Consider the following 24922-nt stretch of genomic DNA (forward strand, 5'->3'; position numbering starts at 1 on the left):
AGAGGCTTACTCCTTACTGGCTTGCTCAGTCTGCTTTCTTATAGAATGCTGAATCACCATCCCAGAAGTGGCACCGCCACAATGGTTCCTCTCCTATCAGTCACTAATTAAAAAAAAAAAAAAAAAAAAAAAAAAAAAAAAAAAAAAAAAAAAAAAAAAAAAACTTTATAGACTTACCTACAGCCTGATCTTAGGGAGATGTTTTCTCAGTTGAGGTTCCTGCCCTTCAGATAATGCTCTAGTCAACTTGACATAATAAAACTAGCCTGCACACACACAAACCATCACTAGCTGCTTAGACCTTTCTAGCGTTGAAGCAAACTCTTACTGTGAATTGCTGAATTGTTGAGAGCTGCACTAGCCCCACGTTTGGGCAGCCAAAAAAATGTTGTGGCCTGAGAAAAATGTTGAGGCCCGGGCTGCCCCGCATTTGGCGGCCACTGTATCCCTGCCCAAGCTGCCGCTCTGGTCCACGGGTCGGGGTTCAGCAAGAGAGAGAGTGAGGGCGGTCTCGAAGAATGGAGACCAGACAGAGTGTGTTTCAATACCATTTATTCTTCAGTCTCTCTTCTTCACTCCAAGTCCCAAGTCCTAGATTCCTAGTCCCTAGTGCCTCCAAGTTCCAAGTTACTTCTTCCAAGTTCTCTTCCAAGTGCCTGCTACCTAATGCCTAATTCCTACTCCAAGTTGTACTCCAAGTTGTACTCTCTGAAGTGTATGATCTCTCTTTGTCTGCCTCTGCCTTTTATATGTCTCACTTCTAAGCCATGCCTTTTGGTCACACCTTTAATCATGCCCTTAGGTCTTGTCTCTAAATCTGATCTCTACACTTCTAAGTTACACTCTTAAATTACACACCTTTAATCTCACACACCTTTAATCCCACACACCCAAGGTATCTAAACCAAGATTATCAGAGTGTGCTCAGCTGTTGTAGGCTATTGTAATCCAAGTCTCATGTCAGGGTATATGGCTCAAGACAGCTGCAAAGCTGATAGCTGCTTTCTGCTAAAAGTCGGCCCCCAACAGGTCCCCCTTTAAAAAAATTTTTTTTTCAAAAGGGAAGGCTGGGACAACTTATGGAAACCGTGCCTGTCCTAGGTTGGAACAAAGGACCCCAGCCTCCTTTTCCCATCATTGGATACTCAACAGCCATTTGTTGAGCTCCTGTCTTAGGATGGTGAGCCTCCCTTCTTTTAGGGGCAAGGGTCTCCATATGCTCTCTTACCCGTCACTGACTATCCGGCTTCGCGTGTAAGTTAGGGGATACACCTCATTAGTCTTGATGACAGAGGTTTTACAATCCCTTACTTCCAGCCTGTAATAATGGACCTGTGTGGGTTTCATTTGAATAGCATCTCATATAAAAGCCATCAGTTTGTTGAACCACATGGACCCAAAAGACAAGAGACTTAACAACGCATGAATAGTTAGTATGACAGCAACACTCTTTTTAAGGGCAACACCTAACTCCCTCTGTCTGAGTAGTAAAAGTGTAAGCTTCTTCTATTCTGTTCATAAATGTCTTATATCAGAATCTAAATCTATAGAAATACAAAACTGATCATAGCTTTGATCTAAAGAAAACAAGTAAGGAAATCCCTGTTCCTACTCTAGTCAATCTCAAACCCAAAAAACAACTATAGTAACTGCGGTAGTGGGTTTTCTCCTGGGTCTAAACAATCTAAATTCCCACTGAATCTAAAACAATCTAGTTCCCCACTAAATCATAAGTCAGGGAATCAAGAGTCCAATAGAGCCACCCTGGATATATGGGTGGTGATGTCTCCTTCAGCACTGATAACTTCCCAAGTCAGGTTTACTCGTTGATCTGTTCCAGTTTGAAGGCAATTGTGAAGCATCTTCATGTTTCCTGTGAAGAAAAAATACACTTCTCAGGGGGTTTCTCCTCCCTGGATTTGTTATTGTTGTCTATTTGTTTAATCAGTCTCTCTGGCAGCCAACATGCAGCATCTGCAGCTTGGGAATATATGAAAACAGAACCTCTTCCCCAGATAAGCACTGGATCTGGCCCATTCCAGGTTTCAGTTAATGGGTCTTTCCAGAGGACTGTTGCAAAATTCTTTTTGGTATCAGGATGCCAGAATCTATCTGCAGCAGATTTTCCTTCAGAATCCAAATTTTAAAAATTTAAAATAAAGAGTCCATGATGAAGGATATTTTGGGGGGATCCTTTGGTAGGGTACCATTCCCCCTTTTTAATTTTTTCAAATTGACATTTAATGGTTTGGTGTGCCCTTTCTACCATACCTTGGCCCTGTGGATTATATAGAATACCCGTTTTATGTAGTATTCCCAATTTTTCACAGAATTGGTAGAAACTGGAGCTTGTATAACCTGGGCCATTGTCAGTTTTTATCTGTTTAGGCACACCCAATACAGCAATTGTAGCAAACATATGAGCGATCACATGCTTGCTTGCTTCTCCAGTTTGTAATGTTGCATAAATGAAACCACTGTATGTGTCTACACATACATGTATACATTTTTGCTTGCCAAATTCATTAAAATAAGTAACATCCATTTGCCAGATACTGTTTGGTATCAGTCCCTTTGGATTTACACCCAAATGAGGTAAAAGTTTAACACATGATTGACATTGTTTAACAATTTGTCTAGCTTGTTCTCTGGTAATTTTAAAAATTCCTTTTAAAGTTTTAGAATTAAGGTGATGTAACTCATGAGCCTTTATGGCCTGATCCAAATTAGATTTCTGATCTGATAGAATCACTGCAGCTATACAAGTAGCTAGGTCTGCCTTGGTATTTCCTTCAGAGAGAGGACCTGGTAGCACAGTGTGGGCTCTCAGGTGTCCTATAAAGAATTTACACTTTCTCCTCAAAATTAATTGTTGGCACTGTAAAAACAAATCAGCTGCTTCTGAGGAATGCTTTATTTGTGCAGCAGTTTCTAGCAAAGGGATAGACTGAGCTATATATGAGCTATATGTATAAATATTAATAGTTTGATTTGGAAATGCTTGAAACACCACAATAACAGCATGTAATTCAGCCAATTGAGCTGACACAGATGATGAAGCAAAAGAGATTACTTGATCCTTAAAGGCATAAGCAGCTGTTCCTGATGAGGAACCATCAGTGAAAACTAGCAATGCTTCCTTGATAGGTTCATGTGCAGTATGAGATGGAAAAACAAATTCATGATGATTACAAAACTGAACCAATTTATCTGATGGATAATGATTATCTATCTGACCAGCAAATGAGGCACATGCAATAGGCCAGACTTCAGAATTCTGCATAATCCAATCAACCTGATGCCTTGTATAGGGTTGTACTATAATATCAGGATCTTTTCCAAAATATTTTTGACTGTTATCTCTGCCTAACATAATCATATCTGCTACAGCTGTATAGTATGGATTAAGAACCTTCTTGGGGGATGAGGGAAGATGAACCCATAATATGGGTTCAGTTTGCCAAAAAACTGCAGTAGGAGTTGGTTTAGTGTTAAAAATAAGAAAATATAAAGGCTTAGAATAATTAATATGAGTTACAAATTGGGATGAAATAGCATTCTCTACCTTCTGTAAGGCTTTTCTACCCTCCTCTGTTAGAGCCCTGTCAGACTTAGGGTCAGGATCTCTCTTGAGAATATCAAACAGAGGCTTCAGTTCTCCTGTTGTAAGTTTCAAATATGGTCGTAGCCAATTAATATCTCCCAATAGTTTTTGAAAATCATTAAGTGTCTTAAGGGAATCAGTCCTCAGTGTGGCTTTATGTGGGGAAGAAATCTCACGGGCTGGGGGAGGGAGTCCGGCGGCAGGGTCCCAGGGCGGGCTTCCCACATCGCCAGCGGAAGATCCCACATTCATACAGCTGCCTCGGGCTGGTGGCTGCATCGGCAAGGTTCCAGGGTTCCAAAAGCTAGGAATCAGGCGGAGAGACCATGCGACATGCGACACGTGTCCGGTTTTCCAAAGCTTTATTGTTCATGACATGGTAAATGGATGCAGGTGGTACGCGCTTCCCCCACACACACAAAGGCCAGGGGACTCTCATTTTATAGGGAAGGAAAAAGGGGAGGGAATAACTTAATTAGCACCGTCCCTGGCCTTTTGATAATTCATTAATATTTAAATCTCTGGAGGTAGAGACTTGTTAATCACGCCCTCTACCTGTGTCCTACGTGACTGAAGGTAACAGGTTAAATGGAGTTACCTTGTCCAAGGCCCAACAGCTTTACTATTAATAATGCATGGACCATTAATCTGAAATCCTAAATAGGTATATGGGTCTTGTAATTGCATCTTTTCTGGTGCTATTTGTAACCCTGAAGTCTGTAAAGCTGTTCTAAGATCATCAAAGCACTGGAGTACCTGGTTTCCATCTTTTCCAGCTATCAAAATATCATCCATGAAATGAATCATGTAGATTTGCTTCCACATAGTTCTAACACCCTCTATGGCAAAAGCCACAAACTTTTGGCACAAGGTAGGACTGTTAGCCATACCCTGAGGCAAGACCTTCCATTGATATCTTTTCATAGGTTCTCTAAAGTTTATAGAGGGAACACTGAAAGCAAAATGTTTTCTATCATTAGGATGCAAGGGGATAGTAAAAAAACAGTCTTTTAAATCTATAGCTATTTTATAATAACCTAAAGGTATGGCCACCGGTGTGGGCAGCCCAGATTGTAAGGCTCCCATTTTAATCATGGTTGCGTTAACAGCCCTCAAGTCTTGCAACAATCTCCACTTTCCTGACTTTTTCCTAATGACAAATATTGGGGTGTTCTAGGGAGAGTTACTCTCTTCTAAATGTACTGCCTGTAATTGCTCCTGCACTAGCAACTGGGCAGCTTGTAATTTTTCGGTGGTTAGGGACCACTGATCCACCCAGATGGGCGAGTCCCCTTTCCAGGTGATGGGATCCGCACAACTTCCTGTGGTGCAGCTGAATCAGTAGCCCCCATCAAAAATACCCCAAGCCTCTTCTTTCATTGTTACCATAAACTTCAGTAGGATGAATAATTTCATCTTCACCTTTTCCTAATCCTTTGCCTGGGGAAAGCTCAAGAGTTTACCATTTGAGCCATGATTACTTCATTAGGGCTGCACATAATCAATCCCAACTGGGATAACAGATCTCTGCCCCAGAGATTAATGGGAAGGCCTGAGATGACATAGGGTTGTATATTTCCTGTATTTCCTTCTTTATCTTTCCACGTCAGCACCTTAGAGCTTTGTAGTGGATTTTGACTTTGGCCAATACCCCTTAAATTGGTTAAGGTTGGGGTCAGAGGCCAGGTAGCAGGCCAATCACTTTGTTTTAGGATAGTCACATCAGCTCCTGTGTCAACCAAGCCTTGGAATGCCTTTCCATCTAGCCAAATTGTCATCATAGGTTTTTGTTTAACTATAGGCTGTACCCAGTATGCATCATAGGAACCAAAGCCTTGATCCCCTCTTTTAGGATTCTTATATTTGTGATTAGTAGGGTACAATGGAAGTAACAATAGTTGAGCTATCCTCTTTTCTGTAGGAATGGTGACTATATTCTGAATTGCCTGTGCCATTACCTTAATCTCACCCTGATAATCATTATCTATAACTCCAGGAAAAATTTGTAGTCCCTGCATAGTAGCACTGCTTCTTCCCACTATCAGGCCAAACACATTTGGATAGAGCGGTCCAAACACTCCAGTGGGTAAGGCTTGAGGTCCCATTTCTGGGGTTAATACTGTGTGGGTTGCAGAACTGAGGTCCAGTCCTGCACTTCCTGGTGTTGCTCGACAGAGTTTGGTGTTTGCTGGTAGGACACTGACTGCTCCATAAGCCTGTTTTGGCTTGTGTCGGTTCGGGGCCCTGGAGCTGGCCCTGTTCCTGTTTCCCTGATTATGGGAAAGGGTGTTACTTTGTGCATCTTGTTTAGACCTACAATCACTAGCCCAATGCCTTCCACGTTTGCAATGTGGGCAGAGCCCAGGCTGTTTTCCGGGCTGTCTCTGGCTTAACTCATTTTCTACCTTGCAATCTCTTGCAAAGTGTCCAGGCTTACCACATTTAAAACATGCCTTTCTGTCTTTACTTGCCAAAAAATCTCTTACTGATTGTCCTTGCATGGCAGCTGCCATAGCTAAGCCCTGTTGGTAAGAGGGACCTATGTCAGAACAGAGTCTGATATACCCCATAAGGTCTGTCTTTTTCCTATAAAGTCTAATGGCCGATTGGCAGGCAGGATTAGCATTTTCATATGCAAGTTGTTTCACATAATCTACACCTGCCTCTGCATTACCAAAAATCCTCCCTGCTGTTATCATTAATCAATGAACAAAGTCAGAAAATCGCTCATCAGGCCCTTGCCTGACTGTTGTTAAAGATGCACCAGGGTCTCCCTTTACTGGAAGTTTACGCCAAGCCTTCATGGCTGGATTTTGAATTTTAACATATAAACCTGGGTCATATTGCATCTGGTTATCACTAGAAGCAAATTGCCCTTCTCCTACTAAGGCATCAAAGGACCAATCATTGCCTGCCTGAATATTTCTCCTAGCTATTTCTTTACAATTCTCATGATACTCTGATTTCCAAATAAGATAGTCTCCACCACTAAGAACTGCTCTCACTAACATATTCCAATCACTAGGAGTCAGCCACTCCTCTGCGGCAGACTCTAAAATTGCAAGAGTAAAAGGAGCAGTGGCACCATATTGAGATACTGCATTTTTTAATTCTTTAATAATTTGAAAATTAAACCCTGTGTGATGTCTCCAAGCAATCATTTGATTGTCTCTGGTCTCTGATACAGGGAAAGCCTCAGCATTTCCCTTCTCTAGATGATCTGTGGCTGATCTTAAGCTAAACGACAGAGACTGTCTTTGGACTCCTGGTTGAGGAACACAAGGAGCCAGGGGATTTTCAAAGTTTACCTCTTGAGACATCTTTCCTGTCTTTAATTTTTGTAGTTGATTAATTAAGTCCTGATACTCTTTTTCTAACTCTATTTGTTGTTTAAGAACAGATATTTTTTTCTGTAACTCCCTTATGGGATCTATAACCACCATCTCCATTGCAGTAGCATTTGGATGTGAGGTACATAGGGAGGGGGCATTTCACCTTTAATCTCACACACCCAAGGTATCTAAACCAAGATTATCAGAGTGTGCTCAGTGTTGTAGGCTATTGTAATCCAAGTCTCATGTCAGGGTATATGGCTCAAGATGGCTGCAAAGCTGATAGTCGTTTCTGCTAAAAGTTGACCCCCAACACTGAGTTATTTTAATAATAATTTATGTGATTAGTTATTCTTTTGTTTTTATTGAATATGAGCAAGGTGGGCCTTTGGATGCCATGGGTTTGATTATTTTTTCTTAAACTTTTGTCTCATAGTACAGAGTAAATAGAGGGGCTTCTGCCTGCTAAGCAAATGCTTAAACAGAGATCTTTCAGATACTTTTTAAACTTTCTGATAACTCCAAGTCACTTCCTTACTGTCTTAAATGATACCATGTTAATAACATGTTGACGAGAAGTCATTACTTCAGTACTTGAATGATATTTTCTTCCCCAACCCCTGGTATTTGGGGAAGTCTTGGAATATTTAAAATTAAGCCCTGTGAAAACTTTTTTCTTTCTTGCTCTTTTGTAGACAAAGTCTTGCTATGTGTCCTGGGCTGGTTTGAAGTATTGAATCCTCCTGCCTCAGCCCTGGAGGGATTATGGGTCTGTGTCAACACACTATGCTGCTACGTAAATTTCCAACACTATCAATCACCCATAATGATAATCTTGGGGTTTGCTATGTTTCTTGATAGAAACATGTTTAACCGACTGCTTCACTTTGCATTTCTGTTACTATTGAATTTTGTTCACCATTTCTTTTCTTCCTCATTTAAATTCCAAACATATTTTAAAAAGTTGTTTTTATAAAGGATTTGTAAGATGAAGACTTTTTCCTTTTCATCCTTTTTCTCCCCAGTTTTTTTCCTTCCTTCACCATTGGTTCCTCTGCTAGACAATTTTCAATGTATGCACATACTGAAGGTCCATGCTGTACCAAGGATAGCATTGACAGTCCTGAAAGGGTGAAAGGATCCACTGGGACAAATATAAATAGAGGTGGAAAGTTTATCAGGTTCCCTGAAGCACCGCAGCAGTGGGTAAGATGTTAGAGAAACTCACTGGACACAGGCCCTCTTAGGGCAAGCATCTACACAGACACAGACATTCAGCCTGTTCTAACGTCATAGTGATTTGGAATAATTAATGCTGGGCTTATTGTGTTTAGCAACAGCCTGGTGTTAAGGCAATGCCAGTAGTGTTCTGAGTCAGAAACGCCTCAGCACCAACACCTGCTCTAGTCTGACATCCACGCCATGAATCCAGGGCTAGCTATGATAGAACTCCTTCCGGTAGGTGGTGGTCATACTTTAAGGAAGCAAATCCCTCCTCTGAGGGAACAACAGCCTTGCTCTGAGGCTGAAATGTCTCAGCCGAGCCATCTACCACACAGCATAGCTTATTCACCCATGGATCTATGTATTGGAATCTTGAACCCTGAGCCGGATTTGATGACTCTCCGTCGGTTGCTTCACAGCCTGAAAAGCGATTAAATTTGTTCCTGAGGAGGCGTCTTATGGTAAAACAGCAATGGCTGCTGATGCTTATGCCTGAGTGTATCCTAACAGCCTGAGTGGTTTTTGTACCATGAATGTGATTCACACAGGGGAATTTGATCACTAATTCTAAGTTCCCAGACAGTTGACATTTAATGATGGTGATTCTCATTCTTTTTCATTTGATGAGCCTATTTTCTAAAAACATGTGTGCAAACGTATTTACACAAGACAATGCAAAATAGCTTCAGAAGTTCATGAACCACTAGGAATGAAAGCCACAGTAAGCTATATGCTGCCCATGTATTGCTTTGTAGTAACCAGGCTTCTCTAAGGACAAATATACACACAAACAGATATATACTCATATACATATGCATCATATACATTATATACATGGGCATCATATACATGTACATGTGGTTTTTATATCATTGTTTAAATAAAAATTAAAACGTGGTATACTTTAATAACATTCAGTTGTCTGTACCAAAAATGAATGGATTTTTCTGCACCACTTAGTGCAAATCAATTTTTAAGAATGTGGAAACTTAGGGCTGGAAAGATGGCTCAATATTTAAGAGAACTGATTGCTCTCCCGGAGGACCTAGTTTGATCTCAGCAGCACGCGGTGGCTCACAACCATCTGTAACTCCAGTCCTAAAGGAATCCTAGGGCTAGCTTTTGTGAACAATATGAACTATCCTAAAAACATTAATGATTTCTTTTAAAGGTTCTATAGTACAAAACATGGTTGTCACAGAACTGGAGAAGCATGGCTGTTATTTTGTTTTCTGATTTTCTCCTTTGATTATATGCAGGTTAATTATGTCTCTCTAGCCAACAAGCTTCCATATACATTTCTGTAGATTTTATCAAATATGTTAATTTTGTAATGATGTACAATAGTCCCAATGACTGTTTTATTTTCCCTTTATAAAAACTGATTTATAGTCAGAGTTTAGCAACTTGACTTTTCTCAAATCTTTTTACAATTCTTTACAAAAGGGAGAAGATTGAGGGTCTTTCTTGAGTTGCAGTACTCTGACAATTAGTTTGATCTCTCTAGATATTTTCATTTCTGTCTACATTTCTCCACATTTCTCCTCACATGCCTTGAAAGCTAGGCTGGCAAGTGCAGATCATCACAGGGACTGCAGAAGATGCAGGTGTACCTGCTGGGGAGAATCACGTGATCTAGCTCCCAGCCACCAGTTACAGGAAGCAGCAGCGGCGGCATCATGAACCAACCACTGCATGATGCTGAACCTCACACAGGGCTATTATAAGTACAGAGTATTACACCTTTCATATCAGTGGTGAGGAATACCATATCAAATGTGAAGTCTCTTTTCCCCTGCAATGCTCAGTGTTTTTTTGCTTATTTGTTTATGTTGTTTTGTCTTGGTGTCACAAAAAGAAAAGAATTCATGAACGTCATGTAAAAGTTGAACTGATAATTTTGATTATTACCCTGAGAAAAATCCATACAACTATAAAGAAAACATGGGTTGTAGCTCACTTGAGACACTGACGACAGTCATTAGTAGGATTAGCCATGGCGAAGTCAGCTGGCCAGCTACCTGTTTCTGGTTTTTTTTGGCCATCTGTAACCACTAACAGTTTATGTTCATACAGAGAGACTCCATTAGTTGGTGTAAAACTAATTGTGCCTTGGAAGGAGTGTGTAATAATGTAGTATACTAACTGGTGCTGTGTTTAATTAAAACCACACCTTTCTGCCTGAGTGTGCATTTTTAGTTTCAGTGTATAAGCATAGTCATCTTATGCTGTGGCATAACTGCAGCATTTGTAGGAAAGCATGTGGTTAATGTGTTGAAGCATGCAATCACTTTGTCTCTTTCAGCCCTTTCTGAGTATGTAACATTTAATCCTCTGTGGCATTTTACTTTATTATGGGGCCTAATTTCTGTTATGACTTGTGTTGACTTTCTGTGTCAAGTGTGGGAAAAAAATGAAGCAGTGGCCCAATTACAGCTAATTTCCTCCGTGTTTCTGCCCTTTGAGAATAGAAAGTGATGTGAAATCGTGTCATGTATGTGTGTTTTCTGCAGTTCCAAAGGAGTGAACACAGCAAAGACTCGGTCTTCTTCAGAGATGGAATCCGGCAGATCGACTTTGTCCTGTCCTATGTGGAAGATGTGAAGAAAGACGCAGAGCTGAAGGCAGTGAGTGTTGATTTGGGAGATGTGGGGACATAACAAGATAACAAGATAATGCTATAATCAGAGCTGAATGAAAGGATACTGAGCACACAGCCTAGCAATTAACATTTGTTTTCTGAATGCTTTGCAGATGACAGTGACAAATCCTTTCTCCTCCCCTGCCCTTTCCTCTTTTGTTCCCTTTACTTCCTTTTCCAACTTCTCTTCCCACATGACAGATATCTATTCCATACTCCTTGCTTTAGAAGTGTGATCCCACAGATAGAAGGCTTATCTTTGAATCTGGTACAGTGGTTTCCAGCCTTCCTAATACTGAGTCCCTTCAGTACAATGCCTCATGTTGTGGTGTTTCCCCAACCATAAAATTATTTTGTTACTACTTCCTAACTGCAGTTTTGCTACTGTTATGAATTGTAATGTAAATATGTAATATCCAGCATATCTGATATGGGACCCCTTTTAGAAGTGACATCCCACAAGTTGAGAACCAATGATCTAGTGCATGCCATTGCCATCTTCAAGAGTTATGGCAAATCAAGCTAGTGAAAAGTAGCCTTTGTACCGAACTCTAATCCTGACTCCCCCGCTCATTCATTTCTCACTTTATTCTTTTTGCTTTACTTTCTCTACGACCACAAGGTAGGTTCACATTCCGTTCTTAAGGGGCTCAGAATGCAGGGAAAGTATGAGGAGTGCTCAGTAAGTAGCCACTATTTGAAGTGATGAATCTGTGAGATCTCCACGTGTAAGGATTTATGTGTGTGCACATATGTGTGCAGATATTTGTTTACATATTTGTTCACATGCTGAAATGCTACACAGATAGTGACTTGAAAACTCTGAGTATTATCTCCAAATCGGAACTTCCTTAGTTTGCATCTTTCCACCCTGTTCCACTAACCATCCACTAACACCTCTAAATTCATAGACAGCAGCCGTCTTTCTATCTTTTTATATCTTCTATGGATGCTGCCCCCACAACAGACCCTTCCTTGAGGATTTTGGCTATCACAGTCACCTTCCTTCTCAGGAGGGACAGTACAGGCTGTTGACTTGACTCTTCCTTTTATGTTCCTAAAATGTCTGAGTTTAGAATATCATCAAATTGGCCTTGCCATTCATTCCGCTCCAGGTCTTCTCTTTGTTTCTCTCACTGTTAGCACTGGCTCGCCATCATTCTCTCTTCCACTGCTCCTTTCTGATGACCCATGAACACAGCACATGTGTAAGTGCTCAAATCTTTCTTGCCCATACTCCCCCCTTTTTAAAATCACACATAGACCAGAAAAGAAGCATATATTATATTACCATAATTTTTCCTTCCTTATTTACTTCCCCCTTCCTTCCTTCTTCCTTCCCTCCCTCCCTCTCTCCTTCTCTCTTTTACTTCCCTCTCTCCTTCCTCGGTAAACGTTTTCATTAGCATGTGTTGGTTATGGCAACTGTGGCGTTCTCATACATGCTTATAACCTGCTTCGGTCATGTTTTCTTCTCTGTTCATCTTGCACATTTTTTTTTTTTTTTTTTTTTTTGGTTTTTTGAGACAGGGTTTCTCTGTATAGCTCTGGCTGTCCAGGAACTCACTCTGTAGACCAGGCTGGCCTCGAACTCAGAAATCTGCCTGTCTCTGCCTCCCAAGTGCTGGGATTAAAGGCGTGTGCCACCACACCTGGCCATCTTGCACAATTTTAATGTTTCCCCCTTTACATTAACAGCCTGCCCAACTCCACAGGCAATACTCCTCAGTCTGGCTTTTTGCCCTTAACAAGCTAATATTCAGTTATTTTTATGCAAGCAACATAATTTTGTTCTCCGTCCTTATGTATATACCACATTTTCTGCCAGCAGCCAACTCTGACAGTGAGTTCAGCCATCCAAGGATGTGGGGTCACTGACTAATGTAAAGCAGGCACACACTCACACACATTTGGTGGATGAAGTAAGGCTCCAACTTTATCTTTTCTCTCACAGCTTATGTACCCCAGCAAAATTTTTCAAGTAGTATAAAGATCACAATGTGGCTGCATTCTAATTTTCTTTATGTGATTGATTACATGTCCATTTCCTCCAAATTAGACTTATTTGCCAAAAACCAGTTTAATTAAAACCAACTCTTTGTGTACTACTCTCAAAGGTCCATGCATCCCAACCACAATGTTCATCCCCATATACAAAGCAATAGCCAAATCTCAGTTCTTGTCTTGCTGGACTAACATATTAGTCAGGATTCTCTAGAGTAGCAGACTTATAGAATGAATCTATTTTTCTATAGACAAAGAAAAGGGATTTATTAGAATCACTTATAGTTTATGGTCCAACTAACTCTGCAAGGGTTCATGATTCACTGAAGAATCATACCCCACACTCAAATCATTTGTAAATGCAAAGGCTATTTTAGTCTACAGAAGTCCAGTGTGGTAGGGTGTCCCATTACCAAGACAGAGAGATCTAGAAGTGAGCTCACAGGACTGATTTAAAGCACATTAGGGGAATTCTCGGGTAGGTGACCTCTATCTTAATCTGTTGAGTCCTTCTCTAAGGACATTCCAGAACCATTATTGGGGTGTAGGGACTGGAAACTGTTGCTGGGGAAGTATGGGAACTATTGTTGAGGAGGTCTGGAAATTGCTGCTGACCCAATACCCTTGTCTCAGGCCAGTTAGTGGGGCAGCTTTTGAAGACCGGGCAGTTTCTGACTAGCTGCCAGAGCCTGTTTTGTTTGTTTGTTTGTTTGTTTGTTTGTTTGTTTGTTTGTTTTTTCTTGTAACTGACTTATCTGGGTTTGCCTGGGCTTGCCCAGTTCTTAGGCGTAGTCTCCTGAACTGCCAATTTGAAGCCTGTCATGGGGTCAGCTTAGCCTTCTCAACAATGTCAGTCTATGAAAGTCCAAGAATTCAGAAGTTGTTCAGTTCCCAAGTCTAGATGTTTCAGGTGGTTTTAAGTAGACACTGGAATTTAGAAGAAATAGGCTCTAATGCCAGTGAAGGAATGGACTTGCTAGCCAGGCCAGAGCAAGCAGACAAAAAGCAAAAGCTTCCTTCTTCTATGTCCTTACATAGGCTGCTAGCAGAAGGTGCAGCCCAGATTAAAGGTATGTCTTCCCACCTCAAGATCCAAATTAAAGACATGCGTCTTTCTGCCTCAGCAGTGGCATCAGAGGTGGGTGTCTTCGTATCTCAAAGGTCTATACTAGAACTATACTAGTAAGTATACTAGTGAGTAAATGGATTCACTCACTTCAAACCAAGTGAAAACAACAACAAAAATAAATAAATAAATAGATAAATAAATAAAATTAAAAAAAAAAAAAAAACTTCCTTACTGGTGTGCTCTACATTTCTGGATTGTAGTTCATTCCAGTTTAATCAAATTAACTACCAAGAGTAGCCATCATAGCTAGTCAACATTTAGTAGAGTTAGTTCCCTTCTCCACTGCACTTTGTCTTCCCTTTGTTTCAGGGACTCTGTATCCTCGGGAACATTCTGCTCCTTCGCTAGCTTCTTCTATTATCAATCTGTCTTTCTCCTTTGTCCCTTGCAATGACATTGACATGGGACACAGTTCACAACCTCCTTCTTCCTCCTCCTCCTCCTCTTCTTCCTCCTCTTTCTTACCATCATCATCATCTTTGATGGCAGTGTTTTGTTTCACAGTTTTAAATCAGCAACCTTCCCTCCTAGTCCATAATTCTCTGCAAGAGTACTTAACTCAGTGAAGGATCCACATCACATCTCTGTGCGACCTTTATCAATGTCTAAAACATAGGAGTTACTCATTAAACTGTTCCCCAAAGCCTGACCCATCTTTAAATGTACTCGTTCCACAGTTAATCACCATAAATTTTAACAATTACAAAAAAGAATAGAGTTGGATTGAGTAACTAAGAACATGTGCTGCCATTGCAGAGAACTTGAATTCAGTTCAGCACAGGTGAGTCAGCTCACAACTGCCTGTCACTCCAGTTCTAGAGCATTGCTGCCCTCTGCAGGCCTACACAAGCAGTGCACTCACATGTACAAACAAATATACAACATATTTTTTAAAGGTGTAACATATGTTACAAATTACCTCTCCGCATATATCTAAAGAAGGTCAGTTACATGGAAACTGGACACACACTATCATTCATTGATTATTTTAAAGATCTATGCAAAGAAACTCTTTCACAGCTAAGGTTTTTTTTTCTCACCTAAAATTTCTATTCTATTTTTCACACACTTTCTTTCACATGTGAATGACTACCCTTGTGCATCTCTGATTTTCAGTTTCATTTTTTAAATTTATTTATCCACTTTACATCCCAATCTCAACCCCACTTCCCCCCTTTCATTCCAATTCTATCCTCACATACCCTTCCTTGAACTACCCCCAACCTATGGGTACCAACCCACCCTGGCATATCAAGTTGTATCAAGATTAAACATGCCCTCTTCCACTGAGGCCAGACCAGACAGCACTGCTAAGGGATTGGGATCCAAAAGCAGACAACAGAAACAGCCCCAGATCCAATTGTTACCACATGAAGATCAAGTTACATCTCTACTACAAATGTTTAGGATGCCTAAGTCCACCCCATGCATGTACATCTTTTATTACTTATTAAATCTTAACTTTGCCAAAAGAAACCTAATAGACTGACTGAAATACTCTTATCATTAACTATAAGACAGTGAGCCTTAATGCTTCTTTCAATATTGTGTTAATTTTATAATTATGTGAATTCATAATTACATGAGTGAATAACTGATAAAAAATTATTGATATATTTTAAAATATGACAAGAAAAACTTTAACATTAATGGCATGCTTATAATAAATGTATTGATTGTGGAAGTACAGGAACCTGGTATTGTTTTCTTCATTTTTACTTGAGTAAGAGCATTCCTAGAATCAAAGCGTTTGGTTCAATCATGTTCTTTTGTTCTTGTGCATCTTGGTGCAAAGTAAGGAGATTTGGATGAATAGGTTGGAAATACTGAATTACAGATTTCTTGAAACCCATGAGTTTTATGAAAAAAAATAAAGAAACAAGTAGAGAGGTGGACCAGTAGTTAAGAGCACTGGCTGCTCTTGCAGAGACCCTCAGTTTGATTTCCAACGCACACATGGTGGCTCATGATTGTCCATAATCCCAGCTCCCAACGATCAAATGGCACTGCACACATATGATATACAAACACACATGCAGGCAAGTCATCCATAAACATAAAATTAAAATAAAGAAAAAATTTTAACAAATCTAAGAAATTTTCATTAATTTCAAAACCATTAATGTTTAAAATAATACATAATGGACCAGAAGGCAGAAGAACAGATGCTCCAACGTTTTGAAGTAGAGCGAGTGTCCAGGTGGTCAGAGGTCTCTATAAATTGGCTAAGTTTTAGAAACTACGATTTGTGCTTCCCACAATTATAGTTAACTCAGTCATTCTGGATTTCTGATGGGGTTGAAAACATATAGCTATTGACCTTAAGAGAAAAGATTTGAGTGGATGGTAGTCAGCTGACATTCATCCTAAAGCCAGGTTCAGAACTAAATGTTCTAGTTAGAATAGATGACAGAGGAGCTGGTTAGTCAACAAAAGGATGGACTGGGTATTAGGACTATCCTGTACCTCACTGGCACAAATTGGCATAATTATGCTCTAATTGTATTTTGAGAGAAAAGCTTCATTTTAACAGGAAGGGTGATGTGTAGGAGGAGCTAAGGTAGGAGGAGTACTGAGAGGAAGAAAAGGAGTAAGAAGAGGAGAAGAAGGAGAGGAGAAGCTAGGCGATGAAAGAGAGAAAGAGGGGGGAGACAGGGAGGCAGATATTCATGTATCTCCACCAGTCAAAGATAGTTGTTATATCTAGGTCGGTCAGTGGGTTACACCTCTGATTGAACAATTCCAAACTTATAAAGCCTATGATTAACATTTTTTTAAAAAATGTACAAATGCAAAAAGGAAAAGGGGGCATGGGATATGGGTTTCCTAAGGGGGGTGGGGGGGAATGGGGTAGGGGATGCCATCTGAAGTGTAAATAAATTATCTAATAAAAAATAATACATAATGGTCTGCCATTCATTCTTAGCTCTGCCATCAGTTCTGTAGAACTCTGGGGATTTATGATTCTTCAACTTACAAAACCTCATGTTTTGCAGCCAAAGAGTAATTCATTCTGTTGGTGTTGGACACAGCATTTTAAATTACTCTCCATTCCTACTTTTTTAAAAAAGAAATTTGCAGGATATCTTATATTGTAGAAATGTAGTTAAGATGGCTGAGGGGAGGGTTTTCACAATCATAGACCCTTTTATATTAACACTGGAAGTGGAAAGAAATATGTGGTTGGCCTTTCTTCCTTTGTGGATTCTTTTTATTTCCTATCATTTATCCCCCTAGTTTTACCCTCTATCACTAGGTAGAAGAAATACAATGATGGAGAAGAAAGGAGAGAGAGAGAGAGAGACTCCTGAATATAATTTCTTTTCTTTTGTTTCTTTTTTTACCATGGCTACTAAAAAAACACAACCTTTCCAAACAACCCACAACCATCCACCCTGCTTCTCATGGCTCTTGAATTTATGTACCCTCTGAAAAGTTCCCAGAATTCCAAAAGGCACACAATTACAGAAATTATCTGCAGCTGGCAAAACCATGCTTTTTCTAGAGCATGAGGCAAAATATAGTCAGCTGCTGTGAACAATTTGAAGTAACTCTGCACCCTTACATGTGTGATTAAAACAAAAGACATGTTCTTACAATATTTCTGTGACTAAAAAGGAAAAAAAAAACCAAAATTTCAGAATTCTCAAAAATGTCACTACAGACATGCTAAAGTGATTCATTATTAAATTTGCCAGAACCTCAAGGTAAAGGTACCTATTAATCATAAATGACTAAGAACAGCCTAGTGAAGCCTTTCATAGTTCAGACCTCCTGAAAGGGTTCACATTTTTTATTATAATGGCAGCTGGAAGAAGGTTACTCATCAGTCCTTTGTCTCAGTCCTACAATAATTATTATTTGCAGGCCATGACCTGTATTGAATCTTAACCTTTCTTTAAGTGAAAGCCCTCTTGCTATTCAACAGCACAAGTTGTGATGAGGTTCTGGCCTGTGGTGGCATTAGAATTAATGCTTTTTTTTTTTTGAGGATTGCTTGTCTTTGTAATGTTGAATATTTTTCTCTCTCTCTCTCTCTCTCTCTCTCTCTCTCTCTCTCTCTCCCTCCCTCCCTCCCTCCCTCCTTCCCTCTCTCTTTCCCTATCTCCCTCTTTCTCTCTTTCTCTCTCTCTTTCCCTCTCTCTCTGTCTCTCTGTGTCTCTTTCTCTCTGTCTCTCTCTCTCTCTCTGTTTCTCTCTCCCTCTGTCTACAAGGGCGTCTCATACTTTTTTTTTCATTTTTTTATTGGATATTTTATTTACACTTCAGATGCCATCCCCTTTCCCTATTCCCCCCCCCTTAGAAAACCCCTATCCCATGCCCCCTTTTCCTTTTTGCATGTATATACTTTTTTAAAAATGTTAATCAAAGGCTTTATAAGTTTGATAATGCTCAATCAGAGGTGTAACCCACTACCTAACCTAGATATAACAACTATCTTTGACTGGTGGAGACACGTGAACATCTACCTCGATATCCCCCCTCTCTTTCTCTCTCTTTCTCTCTCTCATCACCTAGCTTCTCCTCTCCTTCTCCTCCTCCTCTCCTTACTCCTTCTCTTCCTCTCAGTACTCCTCCCACCTTAGCTCCTCCTACATATCACCCTTTTAAATCATTCAGTAAAACTGAACCTATCTTCAGATAAATGCTGTGTCTTGGAGACTGTTCCTATTTTAGATTTCCATAGTTTTGTCAATTATGCTATAGGTCGAAAGCAGTCTGTGGCCTGAAGAATGGATGTTTTGTAGGGTACTTTTATATACAACCATAAAAGGTCCTAGAACCCTCTAGAAGCACAGCAATATATCCTTACTCTGCCCAGCCCTTAGTAAACCATCACCAAGGTAAGCCAGGCATGTCAGCTAATATAGTGTTGGACTGACACTATGCCCTAACAGGTTGCCCCGGCACTACCAGCCAACACAAAGGGCTAGGCCTGCGTCACCAACTAACACAGAGGGTTAGGCTGGCACTTTCCACTAACACCTACGTCACCCTGTTCATTTGTTTTTGCTGCAGGAAAGAAGACGAAAATTTGAACAAAATCTCAGAAAGACAGGTCTTGACTTGGAAATAGAAGACAAATTGGTAAGTATAGTTGATAAATTGTGCAAGGATCTTATTTTAAATAGGCTTTTCTCCTATTTGTGTATTATTTTGGCTGGGTGGATGGTGGGGTTGGAGTATTACATTAATATTTTGGCTACAGAAATATGCATGAAGACAAGAAGACCAGCAGTCAGTAGTCAGTGAGGTGAAGCACCAGCAAAACATCTTTCAAACGAGGAGGAACATGGGGAACGGGAGAATGGCAAGTCTGTAAAGTGCTTACTATACAAGCATGAAGATTCAAGTTTCAACCCAAACCATATAAAATCTGGATGTGGTAATATCCACTTAAAATCCTAGCAATGGGAAACAAGTGGGTCCTTGGGACATGCTGTCCATTAAGCCAACCCTAATTGGTAGTCCTAGATACTAGTGAAAGACTATTTTTCAAAGGAAACAAAGAACAAGGTGGTTGGCTTCTATGGAACTGCACCAAGATTGCCACCCCCAGCCACACACTGCACATGTAACACCAGATACATGTGCGCTCATGTTGCATGTGCACACGCGCATGTGTATGTGTGCACACAAACACACACACACACCACATGCTTTCTATTCAAGGTACAGAAGAAGAAGCTCTTTGATTACATAGCTGTCTTACCTTGAAGCTGCCTGTCACATTGTACACTGAACAGCTAGATACCTGGCTATTTCTCAAGACAGCCCACTATTCAGCACATGATACTTTTTTCAGAAGTATTTTACATTCTCTTATTCTTTAACCCCATTCATATTTATTTACTGTTATTCTGTAACTACCTTTAAATGTGTGGTTAAAACTCCACTCTAGATCATATCCTATCTGTGGCTCTTCTAATAACTTCTAGCTTTAATTTTATCTTCAGAGTCTTCTTTCTCATTGAGTTTTACTGAACCAATAAATATGTGCAACACAATGCAATCTGTAACTTATTTTCCTATGTAGTGGACATTCATGTGGTCTCTATACAGTAACTAAGAAGACTGGGAAATAGCTAGCAGCATGCATTTAATATAATATATAGCAATATATATTAATAACTTCATATAATTATCTGAATAAAATTTCAAGCTCAAGCTCACTTAAAATTAGTATAGTGTCTAGAATTATATATGCAGCTGGGATTCCATCTAGTGCTGAGTGGACAATCACACTGAAGTATATTTTAGATGACATTTAGAATATTTGTGATAGTACAGCCTGAAAACAAAATTCTTTCTTGGTCTCCATGAGTATCTGTGACTCTCCCTGTGACACACATATGTACACATGTATATAATATATATTATATATGTTTATTTCTATGTTAGTGCATGTCTTACTTTCTTTTCTTTTGCTGTGATAAGACACCATAGCCAAAACAACTTATGAAAAGAAGTTTCTTTGGGGCCTATTATTTCAGATGGTAAGAATATATGGTGGAGGAGCAAGGCATGGAGGTAAGGATAGCTTTGAGATCACATCTTGACCCACATGTAGAAGGCAGAGAGTGAGACTCTGGTCCTAGAGTGGGCTTTTGAAACTTCAAAGCTCTCCCCTAGCAGCATAACCTCCTCCAAAAGGCCACAGCTCTTCATCCTTCCCAAATAGTTCCACTAAGGACCAAGCACTCAAACACATGAGCTGTAGAGGCCATTTTCCTTCAAACCACCACAGTACACATACAGGAACATCTTAGAGTTATCACATTTTCTAAAGACTTTGCTTAAAATTGAATAAATTAAAATTTTGTTTTCATTTTTGAGATTTCATGAGACTTGCTAAAATTTATGTCCATTTTTGAGATTTTATGAGATTTGCCTTCTTTAATCATTAGTTTTCTTTCACTCTGTCTCTTTTTATGCAGAACTCTGAAGATGGGAAAACCTATTTTGTGAAGATCCATGCCCCCTGGGAAGTCCTGGTCACTTATGCTGAAGTGCTGGGAATCAAGATGCCTATTAAGTTGAGTGACATCCCTCGGCCAAAGCACCCACCCCTGTCTTACATGCTTGGGCCTGTGAAGCTGCCATCGGCTGTGAAGTATCCTAACCCTGAGTATTTCACTGCCCAGTTCAGCAGACACCGTCAGGAACTCTTCCTCATTGAAGATGAGGCCACTTTCTTTCCATCCTCAACAAGGAACAGAATTGTAAGTAGTGAAGGCCATGGACACCCCTCTCCTTGTATGGTGGGTATGACTCTGGCCTTTTGTGTTTGTACATGCTCAATGCTAAGCATTCGGGGTCTTTTTAGGTATAATATAATTATCTGATAGCACCCTGCTGGGCTGAAAGCCTGTTAGGGCCACCTTTAACCTCTTAAGGTCTCTACTTCTTTGTTTATGAACAGGTTGTTGATCTTAAAAACAATAGTGCAAGAGGCATTATATAATCTCAGAACAACCTGTCACTGACAAAGCTCAAAGGTAGGAGTTTTGTCAAACTCAAATTGTAAGTTGATTTCATGATCTTAAAATTGGGTTTTATAAATTTAAAGTCAGAGGATATTAATCACTTTAAGTTTGAGAATTTTGTTTTCTTTAAATGTAAATAGACTTCAAGGAACTTGAGACATTGTCTTTCCAATTAAAATCATCTTCAGTCCTGTCAGTTTATTTCTTCTCCACTTAGGATTTGTAAGATGTTGTCTGAAAACTCCACAAGCTCTTGTTTCCTTGTGTTAGGTTGGAAGCAAACATATATTTCTTATGTTACCCTGAGAATTCAGGTAATTAATCTGTAGAAAGCTTTAAATGACTCTTAACACACAGGGAATGGTCAGTCAGAATTAGCTGTTATTATCATTAGTCATCTGACTTCAGAAGAAAAAAATCTGGTCCCATATTGCTCTTACACTTTGAATCCTTCGTGTGTTTGTTTTTACTCATTTCACAATCTGGTTTCCAACCACATGTTCTCTACACATTATCCCTCTGTAAGTTAGAAGATATGACTCATCCCACTTCCTAGTTCTTAAATCAATATATTTTATATCTAAATTCACAGAGATAACAAAATGTAGCTTCTAAAATTTTGGCACAAACATAAGAAAAAAAATGTTTTGCCTTCCCACTAGGATTAAATGATAAATACCAATATATCAGACCAACACCTTTCAGGGAATAAGAGACCCACCATTACATCAGAAAGCCTGTTTTCAAGCTGTGGTGCTGGTGTTTCTTAAATAGCATAACTTCGCTGGAAGCGGAGATCTTGCTACTGTCCTGTGCTAACAAGAGCTGAGACTGCTGCCCATTGACAGAGTGCCAGCCTATCACATATAAAGCCCTGGATTTGCCCATCATCCTACCTTCCAAAAAGCAATGGCCCCTAAGGCAGACCAGGAAGTTGGTCAGCATGGGGAGGTCACTCATCCATTGCTTTCTCTGTCACATTGTAAACCTTACCAGTGTGGTTTCTAAGGTGTAAAATCATCACACTCACTGTTTAGAAGACTGATGTAGAAAGAGTTCCTTCCTTCCAGTCCCATCCAGAACATCTTAGTCTCTATATGGACTCAACGAAATTACAAGAGCCTCTTACTAGGATAGGCTCTAATACTTTGAACCTTCTTCCCACACACCACCCACTCTGAACCTCACAGCATGAATTTATATATGCAAACATGTGATACATGTGTATAATGTTTAATCTAGAATTTCTGCATGACATCTATGCATACACACACCATTATAGTAGGAATAGGACAGAGTTTTTAACACGAATGGAACTAGATTTAGCCAACTGTATGGGTGGAAAAACTTATACTGTCATCCTGAATTTTAAAATGAATGTTTGATTAATGAATCTGCATTGAGAGAGAAACAGATGAGAAATTTTGTTTCACTTTGGTCATAAGGCTCACTACAAGGACAGAGCTGGTCCTCAGAGCACACTCAAAGGAAAAGCACCAGCTTCCTGTCCATCTAGGGTGGACACATTCCATTGCTGGCCTACAGGTGTGTGCCAGTTGGCTGTGATTCACAGGCACCATGTTTCCTGAATATTGCTGCAACTCTGTCTATAGAAGAGCTCTATAGACAGCATTTTCCATCTGTTGACACTTCCTTTGTATCTCTATGTATCTTTAATGTGACTGTTAGAATCATTTACAGACATCACAAATAGACCTGTATAACATAGTGAACTTGCTGGCCCTTGTGGTTCACACTTGAGGTTCTAGCCCTTCAAAAGCTACAGCAGGAAGGAAGGTTATCATGAGTTCTAGACCAACCTGGACTATACAGGAAGTCCCAGGCAAGCCCAAGCAAATGAGTTAAGGTCCTATCTCAAAAATAAATAGATAAATAAATAAATAAACCCTCCAAACAATAATCACACCCAAAAAGAGGGAGGAGAAAATACTAGATATATTTTGGCCCTTAACTAGCACTTTCCCCATCTCTCTGGCACTCCCCTGAGACGAAAACACCATGGGAATTGGCCAAGGCATACAATGGTCATAGTGGCCTCTGTGTGATCAATCAAAGTCCCTCAAATATGAATCAAAAGCCAGAAGTGAGAAAGCGTAATAAGAAAAGTATGTGGGATGCTAAGAAAGGCCAGAAACTAGTCCACTTGAACCAGTCAGTCAAATTCTCGATGCTAGGAAATGGTTCTTACAGAAAAATTGGAAGCGTATTTCAGTTGACATACATACAATAAGCCAGCCTTTCAGCCTTGTTGCTGAACATTTTGTGGTCTGGATAGACGATCAAACCTTTAAGCAAACATTCCCTTACATCAAAACCTATAGCAGAGTTATACCCGATCCTCAATCTAGGAATCAAGAGCAGTGTGAAGAAGCTCCTGCAGAAAAGCTTGAAGCCTGTGATGATGGAGTCTTAAGGTTTAAGGGAAGAAGGTGTCTCCTGAACACCCATACAGGAGAAGAAGCAGCTGCTCGTGTTGGAGCTATAGCTTGATGTCCAGAAGATCTGGGTGACAGGACACATGAAGGTGGTTATGCACTTAGCAGATTCTCAGTGCAGACGGAGCAGCTTAATGTCAGAAAATGTCCTCTAGGACTTCACTGTAGGAGTGTAGAGGCTGGCTCCAGAGCACCAAAGGACTGGATGACTGTTTGTGTAGGGGCTCAGGCAGTTGATAAGTTTAAACTGAACTCCACACTCTCATACCATTCTGAACATCTCAGTGCACTCTATGACTGTACTAGAGCATCTGTCTTTGTGCTCTATAAACAGAACAACAAAGCCTGGGTGACAGCACATCTGTCTTGGACTGGATGTTTTAGCCCATGGATGAAATCCACTTCTCAGAAAAACAGTTTTTATTTTTACCTCTCAATAACAAGACAGGCAGTTGCCCTGGAGCTCAGATGGAGAAGCATATGATGGCTTGTTTTCATGCTGCTAGCATGACCTCCACTCTTCAGCCACTTTCAGATTCTTTTATACAGCAAATGTATTTTATATGGCTACAGCTGAGAAAGACAGTGATTGCTATGGTGAATGAAATCTTCTGGAGATGATTCATGATCCCAGATGTCATTAAAATATTCACAACTCATTGGAGGAGATCAGGAGTTAGCGACGAGTTGATTCCAATGAATGAATGATTTGGAGGGCACAGGACTTCAGTGGGGAAAGTAACTGCGGTTGTTAAACATCAGGTGGGCCAGAATAAGAAGTGAAGGCTGAAGATAGGTCTAACTAGTTATGGGGACCAAAAATGACCACCAGGGATTTTAGGGAACAAGCTCCAGGCTGGGCTCCAGGAGTCCCAACAGACTAAACTCACAGACAGTCCCGGTGTCTTAAATACTGAGGAAGAGACAGAGGCTTGTGCTGTTTTCCTTTCCATGCTGAGGATTTCCACCTGGAGTTAACTTTTGTCCATGGTAAAGGAAAGAAATCTATTCTTTCTCAAACATGTTGTCCCCCAACTTTTAGCAA

General features: G+C 40.1%; 1 protein-coding gene across 4 annotated transcripts in view; it reads left to right on the forward strand.

The window, feature by feature from the left end:
- The window catches only part of Ano5 (anoctamin 5), an 85156-nt gene that overhangs the window by 16900 nt on the left and 43334 nt on the right, over positions 1-24922 (forward strand). For 2 of the 4 annotated variants that reach the window (XM_076935004.1, XM_076935021.1), the window contains exons 4-7: positions 8580-8621; positions 10674-10787; positions 18954-19022; positions 20873-21157. In XM_076935004.1, coding sequence (XP_076791119.1) covers positions 8580-8621; positions 10674-10787; positions 18954-19022; positions 20873-21157 — 510 coding nt within the window. The remainder of the gene's footprint in view (positions 1-8579; positions 8622-10673; positions 10788-18953; positions 19023-20872; positions 21158-24922) is intronic. The other 2 variants (XM_076935010.1, XM_076935014.1) reach the window with 1 other exon arrangement.

Source organism: Arvicanthis niloticus, chromosome 1 (genome assembly GCF_011762505.2).
Source record: "Arvicanthis niloticus isolate mArvNil1 chromosome 1, mArvNil1.pat.X, whole genome shotgun sequence".
Classification (NCBI taxonomy): Eukaryota; Metazoa; Chordata; class Mammalia; order Rodentia; family Muridae; genus Arvicanthis; species Arvicanthis niloticus.